This window comes from Cryptomeria japonica, chromosome 10 (genome assembly GCF_030272615.1).
Source record: "Cryptomeria japonica chromosome 10, Sugi_1.0, whole genome shotgun sequence".
Classification (NCBI taxonomy): domain Eukaryota; kingdom Viridiplantae; phylum Streptophyta; class Pinopsida; order Cupressales; family Cupressaceae; genus Cryptomeria; species Cryptomeria japonica.
Window position 1 is genome coordinate 689485611 of NC_081414.1, and position 15589 is coordinate 689501199.

General features: G+C 36.9%; 1 protein-coding gene across 3 annotated transcripts in view; it reads left to right on the forward strand.

The window, feature by feature from the left end:
* The first annotated feature begins 387 nt into the window (after positions 1-387).
* LOC131076577 (uncharacterized) overlaps positions 388-15589 on the forward strand; it is a 56559-nt gene continuing 41357 nt past the window's right edge. For 2 of the 3 annotated variants that reach the window (XR_009113407.2, XM_058013820.2), the window contains exons 1-9: positions 391-1330; positions 3026-3112; positions 3477-3586; positions 4624-4674; positions 4831-5002; positions 5136-5453; positions 7645-7848; positions 7982-8482; positions 8612-8821. Coding sequence is in view for 1 of the 3 variants with exons in the window: in XM_058013820.2 (XP_057869803.2) it covers positions 788-1330; positions 3026-3112; positions 3477-3586; positions 4624-4674; positions 4831-5002; positions 5136-5453; positions 7645-7848; positions 7982-8482; positions 8612-8821 (2196 nt within the window). In the remaining 2 variants the exon portion in view is untranslated. Of the gene's footprint in view, positions 1331-3025; positions 3113-3476; positions 3587-4623; positions 4675-4830; positions 5003-5135; positions 5454-7644; positions 7849-7981; positions 8483-8611; positions 8831-15589 lie in introns of all 3 variants that reach the window. The other variant, XR_009113406.2, reaches the window with a different exon arrangement.

The window sequence follows — 15589 nt, forward strand, 5'->3', positions numbered from 1 at the left end:
TGAAAAACTAAGCCCAGACCCAATTTATTATTCTTACTAAATAAAACATTGTCACACACATTTAAAAAACAACCAAAACCCAATTTATTCTCCCCAAGTATTAGTAGAGTTAAACTATGACTCTAAAGTTTATTCTCTAGAGAATAACTACAAAGGAAAAGCTTGTTTATCAAAACAAAATGGTGGCCCCGATAAAATAGCAGACAAATAAATATATCAGAAAGTGCCCGTTGGTCCGGCTATTAAATTGCTTAGTCCAACTGCCTGTCCACTACGACTCTTTCTTTCCTTAATAAGCAGGAGAGTTAATTTTGTCGAAAACTCTGTCTTAAATCCTATGACAGTCAATTCAAAAATCGCAAGACATTTTCCTTATTAGGATTGTTCCGTTAAGCAGAAGTCTGCGCGGATTTTTTCACGGTTTAAAAAAGTAAAAGAAAAAGAAAAAGGGGGAGTGAGTATTCCAATTTCCTCTCCTCTCGTGACTGGCTTTCTCACTGAACACGTAACCGACATAATCAACAAGAGTAACGTCATCTCAGGATTATTCTTATATATCTGGGAATTTTTAATGTTCTCTGCAGATTTCCTTGCACGCAGTGGGATATAATTTTATTGTATATTTGTTTGTACCGAATGTAAGTAGATCTAGTTAGAAGAAGAGAGAAGGTCTGTGTGTAGGAGGACTGGTCTGCTTACATTATAAGCATTGTTTATCATCTGAATGACATCGGAATCATTTTTTTGGGTTGGGAGAAATTGAATTTTGGGTTCGGAGTTGGGTCAAATGGGCATGTCTGAAACACGCTCTGAAGAGCATTTGGATTTAAGTGCATCAGAAAATAATGATGTTATTTTGAGGAGAGATGTGGGGATTTCTATGAGAGAAAATGGAAATGGGTATCCCATCAAGCGCTTTCACTCCAATGGATTGGACCTCCACCAAGAAGCGCAAAAAGTCAGTGGTGTTGTTAAGGGGGGCAGGCTTCATGGGTCTGGCAGAAAGAGTGGTAGTTCGTGGCTTTGTAGCGTTCTGATTTGTATTGTGATTATGTGCTTCTTGACCCAGTCTCTGCTGCAAGACACTCTGACGACATTTATCGGACCAATTGAATCTTCTCGCCCAGGTTATAGTCATGAGGTTGAGGTTGACCTTTCTCAATCTCTGGAAAATGACAACAATGTGAATTTGTCTGCTCTGGCAAATCCTGCTTATTTTGGAGATAACATCAAGTTCATGCCTTCCAAGAATTTGGGAGGTGGCAGAAATCTACAAAACAGGCACGGAGAGCCCCATGTCCATCCAATCAGGCATCCTCGTCTTGCAATTGTAAGTATATTGAGCTCATAAGTACTTTCCGTTTTGGCTTGTTTATAGTAAGCAATTTGTTTGCAGAGCTATCATACATTGCATAAATTACACGCGATTGATAGCGTTATTGGTCTAACGAGCAAAAAATTCAAATTGTAGAAATTTGATAAAACAAGATAATGCTATTGATGCAATAAGTAAGAAAATCTAATATTAGATTTGGGGAAGATCAACACGGATCAAACAAATATAATGCTAAATCGAGGTTGCTGGCTAGCTCTAGGCCAGAGTTGTATGGACTACAGTTGTAACTAGTCACCACTTCTGTCAATTTGACGTATTGCCATTGTTAGATTGTTGTGGCATTTATAATTAGACCAAAAACTAAAAACACAAGCATTTGATCTTAAAATAGAAAGGATGATCTTTAATTTTCAGGTCCCTAAAATAGACCAAATGAAGCCCAACAAGCATGAGTTGGCAAAGTTGAGTAGCATTAGCCTAATAGCCCATGCCGACATTCCACAAGGAAGGTACTGCAGTGCGATTGGATACCTCAACTTAACTCACAGTGATTTGTCTACATGGCATCTGACTACACAACCAAAGGGACCTACTTAACCCACAGAACTGTCAGGCAATTTTCAAAGGCCCAAAAATTTGATCTATATTCAGGACTTCGGACTGGACTTCAATGAAAGTTAAATGCTGATTGAGGACAATGCTGCAAGCTATGTTTGCTGGTACAGATGTCATCGGTGAGTGATGAAATGCAGCAGGTTTCTGGTGTATTGTTGTCACATGGCAGTTTTATGTAAATGGAACCAATAACCCCATTGGAACTGGATAATTTTTTTTCATTGTGAAACTAGATCAAACCTGCTTCGTTTGCTGAACAGAGCTATTAGAAGGTTTCCGTAGATTTATTTTTGCTTCAAGCCTTCTCATAACGAGAAAATGATTGTCCTTGTACTCATTCCGTGAGAGACACTCGGCAATCCAATTTTCTTTGCCAAGTATACCGGGACAACTCTTCCTGTCATGTCTACTTCTCTCTGCCTATTATGTGCTTTAAACAGGTATGACCTTTTGAGAGACATGGTGCTCTATTTCAGCATTGGATGCTTGAAGATCAACCAGTAGTAGCACCTGTCCTTGTCCTAGGATAATTTGTTCAGTCAGTCTCTCTCAGCCAATTCATTCTCCTGTAACTTCACTAGACCATGTACTGGCTCTTTTATGATGCTTGACAAGGATGGTGGCCCTTCTTCTGCTTCTGTCTCTGATGTAGATCAGAGCCTTCTTATTCAGGCTCCCTCTTCTTGGATCCGTTGGTGGTTTTTTTTGTTGAGGGACGTTCTCATTTGCAGAACTATCTCTTTCAACATGGCTTATATAGATAATGGCTTATGTCATGTTTACCTGTTTCAGATCACCCTCTTTTCATTATGGTTTTTTTTAATTGATTTCCAGTTGAGTTCTATATACTTTAATTTTAGCTGTTGGTGTTCCTTTCAGCACTCATGATTAGCTTTTGGAACTTACTGTACTTTGGACTTAAATTTATTTATATTGGTTATCTTTGAACTTTATTTTATCTTTCTTTGAATTTTGTAGTACTAACATAAATATCTTAGAAATTAGTTTGTTTTATTACTTATCGCATAGCAGAATGGTTTCTTGCCTTGACTAACTTATATGTTTGCTTGTCAGGTATGCTCTGATCTTTCAAGAAGCCCTGGCCTTCTTTTTTTGTTTACTGTTGCAACCAGTCTACAAGCTCTTGGATATGACCTAGAGGTATGGTTGCACTAAGAGATATCGATTCACTTCTTTAATTGAAAGAACAAAAAGTAACTGTAGAGCAAAGGTAGCATTAATCCTGGTCTAAGAAATAAACAATAATGCAGCCATTCGCATATACAGATCAATTTCTCATGTCTAGAAACAACATGATAGTTGATAAGAAATGGTTTTGCTGTTTTTAGAAACAACATAATAGTTAATAAGACATGGTTTTGCTGCTTTTGGAAACAATGAGCATAAGAGGGGTCTTATTTGGTGAAATGATAACAGAAAATCTATACTGATTTGAAGCTCTCCTCATCCAAGAGGCAATGAGAACAATTACAGTACTAAAATATTAAACAAATTTCATTTGTAGTTATTTTCACTTGAAGATGGACCAATGCATGCTGTCTGGGAGAATTTGAGAACGTCTGTTAATATCCTGCAAGGTGGCTCAGAACAAGAAGTCAAAGTAGACTGGTTAAGGTAAGCTGAAAATGAATCTTTTATATTTTTTAAGTTTCTTTTGATCTTCTGATGAAACCCTATTATTGGGATAGGAAACAAAAAACATTTTGATAATTATTTTTATTGAAAAGGTTATATATAATCTTGTTCTCAGCCTTCCCTTGGAATTTGGCCATTGGTTTTCCAAACTGGCAAAGCACACAGTTGATTTTTTATATAGAGAAATTCATTTAATATCTATATTTGTTCATGTGGACACTATTGTACCATTTGATATTTGTTCCTTAGTTCTCTTCTACCTTCTCATTTTAAATAACTAGAATAGTATGTAGATTTTTGTAAACAAATGAACTTTTTGAAAGAGGTAGAAACTGCAATGCTTCAAGTCTAATAATCTTACAGAAACCCCATACAAATTAATTTCCATGTATGATTCTGATAGTGATAGTTTGGCAGTTCTTACACTTGTAATATGTTCGCAAGTCTCTTCGAAGTGCTTTCCATGGCACCATGCCCTTAGTACATATAAAATGATTTCTCTTAATATCTTAATACTTATTTGTTAATACTTTGTAAAATTGTCTTCCATCATCTTTACTCTCTTTGAAAGGCCAGAAAATCTTGTTTTCTTGGCCTAACAAGCTCTTCCATTGAAAAATTTGAGAATCATGTCAAAGTCAAGCAAAGGTGTGATTTTTGTGCACTTCTTTTGTCATTGCGTTTTGAACAGCATAGTTGTATCTGAAAAAGGTTTCTAGCTAGTTTGACACAAAATTGTTTGTCGCCACTTCTAGGGGCTCTATATTGCATAGCATTAGACCTACTATACCAGGTCACAAAGTAAGAAAACAAGCAAGTTTATAGTGTTCTCAAGTTATTCTGGCGTTTTAAATGTCAGACATAGAATAATAAGAATTATCTTTCTTTGTTAGTATAACTTTCTGTATTTTCATGTTTATTAATTCCAGGTCATCATGGAGGAGTGAAAAAGTTCTTATAATTTCTAAAATCATTAAGTGGGCTGATAAACATTGTTTTATTTTTTTCTGATGCAGTTTTGATGGTGTGTTCGTGAACAGTCTTGACGCTAAAATTTTTGTTAGTAGGTGGGGGTCCTTATCTAGTATCTATTCTAGATAACTTCTTTCTCTTTTACCTGATGATAATCTTTGCAAAAAAATTATTCTTTCAGCATACCTTGTAGTGGGAAGTAATTATTTTTATATATTTTCAAAGAAAATAACTTTAGTTTCTATTTACAGTCTTAGGCTGGAACCTTTTAATGCAGTGCCTCTGATATGGGCCATTCATGAGAATGAACTCGGTATACGCCTTAAGGAGTACACATCTAGTCAACAGATGGAAATACTGAATGATTGGAAGGAAACCTTTCATCGTGCTGATGTGGTTGTATTTGATGATTATACGAAGCCGGTAGCTTGACAGGCCTCTACCACTGAATTTGGTTTGGTGAAAATTGTTCAAATTATAAGTTAAGCAAATTAACTTTGGGATGGATGTTTGGGGTGATGTTTTCTGATTTTTATTTTCTATCTTTGATGTGCAGATGATTTACTCTGCTCTTGATTCTGGAAACTTTGTCGTTATTCCTGGCTCTCCCATTGAAACATGGGAGGTGGAACATTTCATGGCTACACAGAAGAAAGAAGATTTGCGTAAACAACTTGGTTTTAATTTGACAGATTTTGTTATTGTGGTTGTGGGAAGTCCGTTCATTTATAAAGGAATTTGGTTGGAGCATACACTAGTAATGCAGGCAATGCTGCCCCTGTTGTCAGAGTTTAATAAGGATAGTGATAAAGATGTGCCATTAAAACTTGTAATAATGAGTGGCAACTCAAGTACCTATGGCACGGCTTTACAGGTTAGGAGCTTTGGTGACCTAACTCTGCAGAGTTAGATTTAATGGATGTCTTTATTTAGTTTTTCTTTTGGTCATGGAATGATAAATTAAATACCAAATTCAAGTCTATACCATTTAACAGGTACACAAAAGTTTAATAGATGTGAGAATTTGTAAGACATATATCACCACCAGCAATACTGATATCCTTAATGCTCAATAACTTTCAGATTCCAAATCATATAGCAAGGGAGAGCAGCAATATTTTGGCTGATATTGTCATCAGTTGGAGCTGAGACTGCATCATTGATCATCCAACACCTGTACTGAATCTGACATAATAGGAGCCTAATTATTAATCCCCAAAAGTGTGCCGTATGCAAATAAGTTGGAGCCTCATCTAAACTTTATGGTGCACATCATCATACTTTTCCAAACTCCTGCTCAAGCAAACCAGTGCACACAGAAGATGAAGTTTATTCATAAGCCCAATTATCCCGAGGTGGAATGGGAGACTATTCCACCCAAAACAGCCTTCACGTCTTTGGCAAAGAATGTACCTCTATATCTATACCTTTCTAAAGTGCAAGAGATATGAAATAGCAACCCAACCTTTTTCTTCCTAATATCATAGACAATAGTTTGAGTACCTATCCATGGACATTTTAATACACAACGCAGTTTTGAAAATTTAAATAACCATAAACTGAAAACTCATTGACAACTTGCAAGAAAATATCATAGCCGAATACCTTGCCCATTTACTTGCCTACACTAAGTTTTGCTGATTTTACCGAGGTAATAATTTCAGTAAATATTTTTAATTTGCCAAGCTGCCAAGTCCTATTCAAAATTGGCTCTTCCGAGTTGTGAGTTTTAAAATAACGATCTAAAGTTTTTAACTTTCATCTCCTGTAACGAAAAATCACATTTCTAAACAGTCAACAAAATTAGGGGATTCCAATTTTATAACATTCCAACAAATCATTGTTGATAAAAAGGTTGATTATCAAACAGGAACATGCTTAAACTGGCCTAAAAAACAATATTACCCTGTCCATGTCAGCTCCAGAATTTATGGGGTTCCAATTTTGAGAGAATCTATTTTCTTTATCACTCTTATTATTATTATTTATATATCCGATATAAAAGTTGATTATTTAATATCTTTATGGTGTTCTACTTGAAATTGTAGATTTATAACTATGTTACTCCTTATACAAGTAAGATCTACTCCTTATACAAGTAAGATTTACTCGTTTGTTATATTCATGGGCTTATCGGTAGTTTGTTCCAAGCTTCTTTGTTTAGTTTATGTTGCAGTATTTTATATTGTATCTTGACGAAATCATATGGAGAGCCTTTGATATTGTAGCTGTCTACTGGATCTCATAGGCTATTAAAAGCCACAAAAGGCTAGAGTCAGTATCTATGCTGTAGAAGTAGATGAAAGGGCTGTTTTTATCTGACTCGTTGAATATGGTCTATGGTGCATTAGGAAATAGAGAGAGAACTTCAATAATACAACAAAGGTTTTTCCTTCCTTCTCAAACAGGAAGGCCTGCATTTATGCTGATTGATTGATGATGTCAACTACCAAGCACATAATAAAGATGTGACATATTTTTCTTCCATGCCTAGTGGCTAGACAAGGATATGACAGCTTTCAATCTAAGTGGGTTTAACCTTGGAGGAAACTCTGTGGTTAAGCGTGCTTGAGTTGTAGTACTGGAATGGGTGACCTCCCAGGAAGGCCCAATGCTTCACCTCTGTGAGCATCACCTAGATGCAATGAGTGCTAAGTGGACCATTCATTCTCATGAGAGATGGGTTCTTGTGAACCACTACTCATGAAACATGGGTCAATGAGTTTGACTCAAAAACTACACAGTTGAATTCTAAACTTTTGTGCCTTCTTTCTGGCTGCTTAGGGGCTTACTGCATGAGCCTTTTTAAGGTTTCAGGGAGTAGTAGTGGCTAGAGCCTTGCTCACCGAGCATCCTCACCTCCTATGCCCAAACTCAGCAGTTGTAATGCTACAGCATGTTGTCAAACATGCAACTGAATGAACAAAACAAACTGATGGTTAAAATCTTTACTATCAACATATGCAAGTGCATTCAAGTTTCAACATTTTTTCATACATTCCAAAATAACATGCTGATTTCAAATATTGTTTACTGAAATTTGTTTCCATGCATTCTGGCTGTAGGCAGTTGCTCGTCAATTGGGATTTCCAATTGGAAGTATACAACATGTTGGGGTTGATGGACATGAGAATATCATATTGAGAATTGCTGACTTAGTAATATACAGCTCATTGCATGAAGAACAGGCATTTCCGGCTATCCTGCTACGAGCCATGGCTTTTGAAAAACCAATTATTGCTCCCAACCTCACCATGATTCAAAAATATGTAAATGCCAATCCAGTTTCACCCAAAAAAGATTTCATTGGTTCTGATGAGTTCACTCTTTCACTAATTTCAAATATTTGTTTGTGGCCTCCAAACATGAAATTTAATAATTAATGAATTTGATCTTATGCAGATTAAGGATGGAAAACATGGGCTTCTTTTCCCTGTTGGCAATGTTAATATGATGACAAAGGCAATGTCACTAGCAATATGGAATGGTGGATTATCATTTCTAGCTCGTCAAATTGCTTCAGCTGGCAGATTACATGAGAGGAATGTAATGGCATCGGATGTTATCGTTGGCTATGCCACTTTAGTTGAGAATGTTTTGCAATTTCCCTCTGAAGCTTTGCTTCCCCTACATGCATCACAGCTTCCAGAGAAAGTAAAAAAGGAATGGCAATGGGAATTATTTACAGACACCTTCAAATCAAGGTCTGAGTCTCTACACCAAAGTTCTAAAAAACACAGCGTGATATTCCAAGTGGAAGCTCTGTGGAGAAACTGGCATCACATGGCAAAGTCTTTATTAAAATCTAGCTATAGAAAGGATGAAACAATAGACTTGCCTTCCTGGGAGGAAGAGAGAGCCAACGAAATTGCAGAGGGCATCAAGATACGTGAGGAAGCACAGGTGTGTTGAAAGATGAACCAAAACATATTCTCTTATCTCTAGGCTATGTTTTGCACAGCATTTTCTTCTAATGTTTTAGTTTATGCTATGCCAGTACACAGCTAGGCTGACTTTTGATGAGTGATTCAGCTGGAAGAGAGAAATATGGAGCCAAAACACACTTGGGAGGATTTGTATCGGGCTGTTAAACGGATCGAGAGAACAAAAGATGAGCTGCATGAAAGAGATGATGGTGAACTGGAAAGAACTGGGCAGCCACTATGCATCTACGAGCCTTACCATGGACATGGAACATTGCCTTTTCTACATCATGGTGCACTCTACCGTGGAATAGGACTTGTAAGCTTGGTACCATCCTTGTCATAAATTTATTTCTTTTTGAGATGCTAATGAAGATAAACCAAATAGAAATATTATTGTGGGAAAATAATACATGCAGATGCAAAGTTCCAAAGCTACACGTTGAGTATAACATGTATGTTTCTACTTTCTAGAACAATCCACATCATACATCATTAATGCCAGTGAACAACTGAACTTCACTACGATACAATCTTAATGCCTGGGGCACTAAAACAAACAATCTCTCTTCAGATATCTTTACCAATGGAATTGACTCCTTTTACAGTAAGCCATTAGCTAGTCTTAGAATTCATTTCTTAGTTTCTATTCACAAAAGGCCTAAGATATATTCAGTACCATTTCTAGAAGCTTTGCAGATTTTCTTCACTTCAATTATTTTTCTCTTCAAAAGTAGACTACTTTGTTCTTGTTATTGATTGAAATTGGCAGTACAAGGCATTATTCATTGATATACTAATAATTGGTCTATTCAGAACTAGCATCTATCATGAAAAGATATTACTAATAATTAATTATTTCCAAATAAAAAATCAAGCTTAAGAAATGCCCTTTATCTTGACATTGAAAACAATAAGGAAACTACAGATCAGTTGGTTGCAATGTTCCACAAGAACACACGCTACTGTTTGGAGCCATCCTTGACATTTCAGGGACATATATCCCTCCTTTGCTCTTCTATATCACAATCCCCTGGGTGGCTCCTTTTTTCCTCACTTCCTTGGGATGTTTTCCTCTGTTAAGAGGAGGTGGGGGTTGTATTGGGGGATATCTACTGTCTGTGGGACATTGAGGGATACACGTGAGTCTTCTGGGGTACACCCTTCACATCAACAGCTACAAAATAACTATGTTGCCAGGTCCACTCAGAATCAGTCCCATACCCGTACCAGGTGCATCCTAGTGTGGGTTCATTCGTGGGTACTTGTTGACGTGTATTTTGTACACTATCAAACACAAAATAAAATACCTAAAGGTACCTTATCCTCTCTTGAATAAAGCCTCTGATTGCTGAAGATATCGCGAAAAAGGATCAATCAGGATGACTTCAAGGTTCTTGTATGTAGGGTCTCTACGTGTGGATAAGCTCTTTGTGGTATGATGTGATTTGCTGGAATCACAAGGGGACTTACACTTGATGCCTGAACTTCTGATTTGCTTTGAATATTGCTGGAACACAGGCTCTTACTAACTTTGACTTGAAAAAAAAGGAAAAAAGAGGAGGGTGAGGAAAGAATCTAATCCTAATACTAAGGAATGTAGGAGCAATGATTGATCTTTGATGAAATTCTAACTAGGTCTTGTTTTGACATCGCAGGACCATCTCCACAAGGCTAGTGCGATCTTCGAAGGAAAGCTTTATGATGTTCAAATCATCACTGCAGGCATAGACACCATCAGGTTGATGCATATCAATGAAGAAGCGACAATTGAAGTTAAGCTTAAGCTGAATGATTCCAGTTGACTACACAAGGCAAGTCTGCAATCAACCAACTGCTAGTAGTATGGATATACGAATTTCACCATCAATCAAGCACATTTCTTCCACTCATCTAATAACATGAAATCAAACATGAGAAGTATAAAGACCATGCAAATTATCGAATCGACCCATAAATTTCACCATTTCTTCAATGAAGTTTTACAAGTCTCTTACAACAACATCTTGGCAACAACCTTTGCCTTCTCTCTCTACTCTACTTTAATTGCTATTCTATCTTATTACTTATCTATCTCTTATCTATCTAATGCTTCCAACTATATTCTAACTCCTCTAATTATTTTCTAACTCTCTCTGCCTAATGCCTTTACAAATGAAATGCCAGGGCTTATATAGTGCCCCCAATACAATTCGATGGCTTAGATCAATTCAAGATCAATGGCCAAGATTTTACAATGAAAACCCTAATTAGGGTTTGTTACAACCATTACATAACATTTAATGCTCGACCAATGAAATAATTGTATTGCCTGGACACATGTCGTCTCTGGAAAAATCGACCAATGGATAGCCGGGGTAGGTACATCGGAGTTTGTGCCACCTTCCATGAGTTAGGTACATTGAATCTGGAAATGCTGAGGTGGACCACACTGATTGGAGAAGTGATGACTAGGATGCCACCTCGTCCGACACTTGTATCTTGGTAGATATTCAACTTGATGTTGTTGAGAAGCTAGCTTTAATTAATTCATCTGGTACTATCTGCTTCTTCAACGAACCCTTGTTCTAACTTCTTGTGTCCTTGATGTGGAGGATGATTGATGTACCTCGCCTTGGAATACTGGATTGGAGAAGTCGTCCTTGATGACTTTAGTCCAAAGAAGGCCGTCCTTGTCGATGCTAGGCTGGAGGAGGTCGCCCTTGTCAATGCTAGGCTGGATCGAAGAAGGTCGTCCTTGTCCTTGCTTGATCGTCCTTGATCTGGCTTGATTTTCCAACTCCGGGATCTCCATTTGATGCCTACACAACATTTCAAAATTAGTAATATATCTTGAAATCTAAAAAATTAAACTTTAAAAGGAAGATTCAAGATTTTAATTAGTAAACTTCATGATAAATCTTGAGTTATCATTTCCTAATTTAGGATTTTCAACGCAAAATTTAAATCTTCAAAAAAAATGGTGCCAAGGTGATTACGCCATACCTCCACTTGGAAATTAATTCTAAAAAATGATGCAAAAATTGGAGAATTCTCTAGGCAAAATGTAGATCAAGACTCCCTTTAGCAAAATGCGCCCCCTTTAGCTTGGAAAAGAACTCCATCTTCCACTAGCTTCTTCAAGGCCTGGAAATTCGCCTTCAAATGTCTTCAAAAATCTGGAAATTATCCTCCAATCTAGCAAGAAATTTGCCTCTTCAATAGCCTTCAATATGAATTTCGCCCTCCTTAGTCTCCACACTTGGTAGAAATTCGCTCCACACAAGCTAGATTTCGCACCTCCTTCCTTGCTTCTCCAAATCGCACTTGAAACAATGAGTGAATGATTTGAATTGTGAAACAACACCTCCAATATATAGAGCGCTCACCTTCTACATCTCCCATAGGCCGACCTTTGAAATAAGGTAAATAATAATAAAATTTGAAATAAAAGGAGGCCGACCTTTTGCAAAATATTTAAAATAAAACCTAAGCGCTCTTTTATTTTTTAATTTTTTAATTAATTAATTAAAAATGCCTTTATAATTAATTATTTCGATTTTTAAAAGGCAAAATTAATTAATTAAATGCCTTGTGCGCTATTTTAAATGCTAATTTTAATTAAATATTTCAAATTTTATCGATTTTTAGCATTTAATATAATTCAAAAAAAATGTTGTTGGCGCCAAATCATGAGAGATGTAAGGGATACAAACCACATCGCTCTGGTCCCTGGGAGAGGGACAGGAGCGCTTCTTCATTTTGGTCTTGATTTTCTCGCCTTTTACGTTCAAAACCACTTCCTCTACATTGAAACTGGCATCTTCATTGGGAATCTTGAGCTTGATCCATTCAATTTTGTCGATGAATGCCTCTTAAAATCATTATCGCCCTGGTCCCTTGGTGAGGGACAGGAGCGAACCTTTGTTCCTTGGGCAATTTCATCACCTTTCATGGTTTTTGACACTTTATTTCTCTCGAAGCACCTTCAAAACATCATTGCCCCCTTGTACCTTGGTCTGGAGTGGTTTATGCTTGGAGGGAATATTAAATAACCTTGATTTAGCCCTGGTCCCTGGTTGAGGGACAGGAGCGAACTTGCACTTGTAGGCTCATTCTTGCTTTGCCAACTTTCAAACTTGTTTTCAACGGACTCATTATGTTCTCCTTCATTCACCTTTGACATGGAATTCGTTTCAACTTGGTGAAAAATTCTCCTTAGGAAGAAATCGCTCTGGTCCCTGGCTGAGGGACAGGAGCGCCTAGGACAACATGGGCCTCACTTGGCGTCTTGTAATCTTCAAATTATCTTCAATGGATTCGTTACTCCTCCTTTGCTTGCCTCAAACTTAACACTTACTTGATCTTCGCCCAAAAACTCGTCTTATAAGGAAAATCGCTCTGGTCCCTGGGAGAGGGACGGGAGCTACCATTAAAATTCGCCCTGGTCCCTGGGAGAGGGATAGGAGCGATTTTGCTTCTAGGACCAATTTTCCTTATGATGGCACTTTCAAGTTATATTCAACTGATAAAATGTACTTCCCTTGATCCTCTCAAATCGCGAAATCGTTCAAATCTTGCAAGGACAAGGCAATTTTGGATTTCAAGCTCCGGTCCTTCAGTGAGGGACAGGAGCGATTTTTGTCCTTGAGGGCAAATGTTCATCCTTTCGTTGCAAACGACTAAGTCTGGATGTTCCATCATGTTGATTTCACCTTTCATTATGTCCTTAATGCTTTAGTTTGATCAAAATGAGGTCAAAATGACCTAGGCAAGTCACTTCGCCCTGGTCCCTGACTGAGGGACAGGAGCGTTTTGGCCTCAAACTTCAAAAATTTGCCGTTTTCGAGTCTCACAATCTTCCAAATCTTTCAGTTCGTGTTCAACTACATCTCCTGGTGACCCTGCAGAAGACAAATGAAATAAATTAATAACCAAGATGTATAAAAATATGATTTTCGCCCTGGTCCCTGACTGAGGGACAGGAGCGATTTTGCATTTGTAAGCTCACTTGTGTTTTGCTAGCTTCGAAAATTATCTTCAACGGATCGATTGCGTCTTCCTTCACCCACCTCAAACGCGAAACTTGCCTTCCTTTTGCCAAAAACTTGTCTTGAGGGAAAATTGCTCTGGTCCCTTGGAGAGGGACAGGAGCGCCCTGGCCTTTATGAGCTCATCTATACCTTGTTAATTTTCAAAACTATCTTCAATGGGTTGATTACGTCCTCCTTCATGCCTTTGATGTCTCAATTTGTCCAAACAAGGTCAGGAATGACTCCACTAAGCCTTTTCGCTCTGGACCCTTGGTGAGGGACATGAGCGATTCGCCTTGGACCCTTGGAGAGGGACAGGAGCGCTTTTCGCTCTGGATCCTCAGTGAAGGACAGGAGCGAAATTTGACTTTTCGAACTCTCTATCAGGACAATTTTAATGGAATATAACATTTAAGTGACATTTCCTTCTATGTTTCTTCTTTCTTATACTTTAAGTTATATTCCATATATACTTTCAGGATGTTTGAGAGTGGTTTCAGACCTCCAGGAGTTATATTGCAAAATCTAGTTTTTTTGAGGTTTTTCAGTTTCCAGACTTAGTCAAATTTCAGGATCAGGACATTCCAGACTTAGCCAAATTTCAGGATATTCCAGACTTAGCCAAATTTTAGGACATTCCAGACTTAGCCAAATTTCAGGACATAGACATCACTCAAGCCAGACTTGCTATCCATGTGATCCCCTCGGCGACACTCGAAATGCAAAGGCTAACTGACAAAACCCTAAAAAACCTAAAAAGACAAACCCTAAAAAGCAAAAAAGCAAGGGTCCCCATTTGCAATGGGGCGATGTGTGAAATGGTCACAACAGTACTCTAGGGTGCGCCTCCGATGCCCTGGGTTCTTTGTACCCACCACGTTCCCACAAGGAACTTGGGGCATTGGGGGCACACCTTGGGTGTACCTACGAGTACCCAAAGGCGCTCAGTGCCAAAAAGTGAAAAAATAACATTTTTAACATTTTTTTGCATGCGAAAACCCTAAAAGCTTCATTATTCTGAACCAGCATATCCATATCCTGTAACTGAACTGACAACTTAGGAAAATAATAGAAATAGAACATATCTGCAAAAGTTAAAAAGGCTGGGTAAGGGGGATATTTTCGAACAGTTATTTTTATAATAATTGATAATATAACAATTAGATATTCATACTTATTTTATTTTATATATTTTGTTGCTTCACTCAATTGTTTGATTTCAGTTTTTTATAGTTAATGTTGAATGTTCAATGTCATAGATGCTTAATTTTATTGAAACTTATCATTTATGTCTTCAAATGTTTTAACAGTTTAATTATAATATATTTTCTATCCCCTTGCCATCCCCTTGCCATCCCCAAAATCCAGGATTTTTTTTTCCCATCCTAGAAACATATTCCCCAATCTTGGAAGCTTGGAGAAACATAATGTAATGTACCCTACTAGATTTAAGCCTGTTTTAACCAGAATTAATCCATCTCAACATATTTATGACTTAAACTACATTGACTAGGAGACAAAACCATCTTAATTGGAATTCAATCAGTGATAACATAATCTTCTTCCTGATATTGAATTGATAATTCAACCAAATTTATAATCTCACATTTATTTGTTCATTCAAATTACTGTTTCTATATATAAAAATATATATTTAAGTTCAGATAGTATTACACTCTATGGTTTTACTGTAGAGTAGTATTGTTTCTAAAGATACTGTATTAATTATAATTATTATATTAATATCTATTATTGTATCAATATCCATATTTATAACCCTTCCTTAATTCTTATTTAGATTTGAGTATATATATACATAAATAAATGAATTAATTATACCAATAATTTATGTATTTGCTAATTACTTATTATATAGATTATTAATACTACTACTGCTTTAAAATATTAATTATTAACAAGAGCTGTGAGACAGCATGAGTCCCTGCCTTTAGCTAAAAACATGCTAGCAATGCATTGAAGTGTTGAGAACAATTAAGTAATTTTGAAAATAGTTAACAACTGATATTGAATGCAAAAAAGATAACGTGTTGTAGTGTTGTAAGAACGCATCTTCA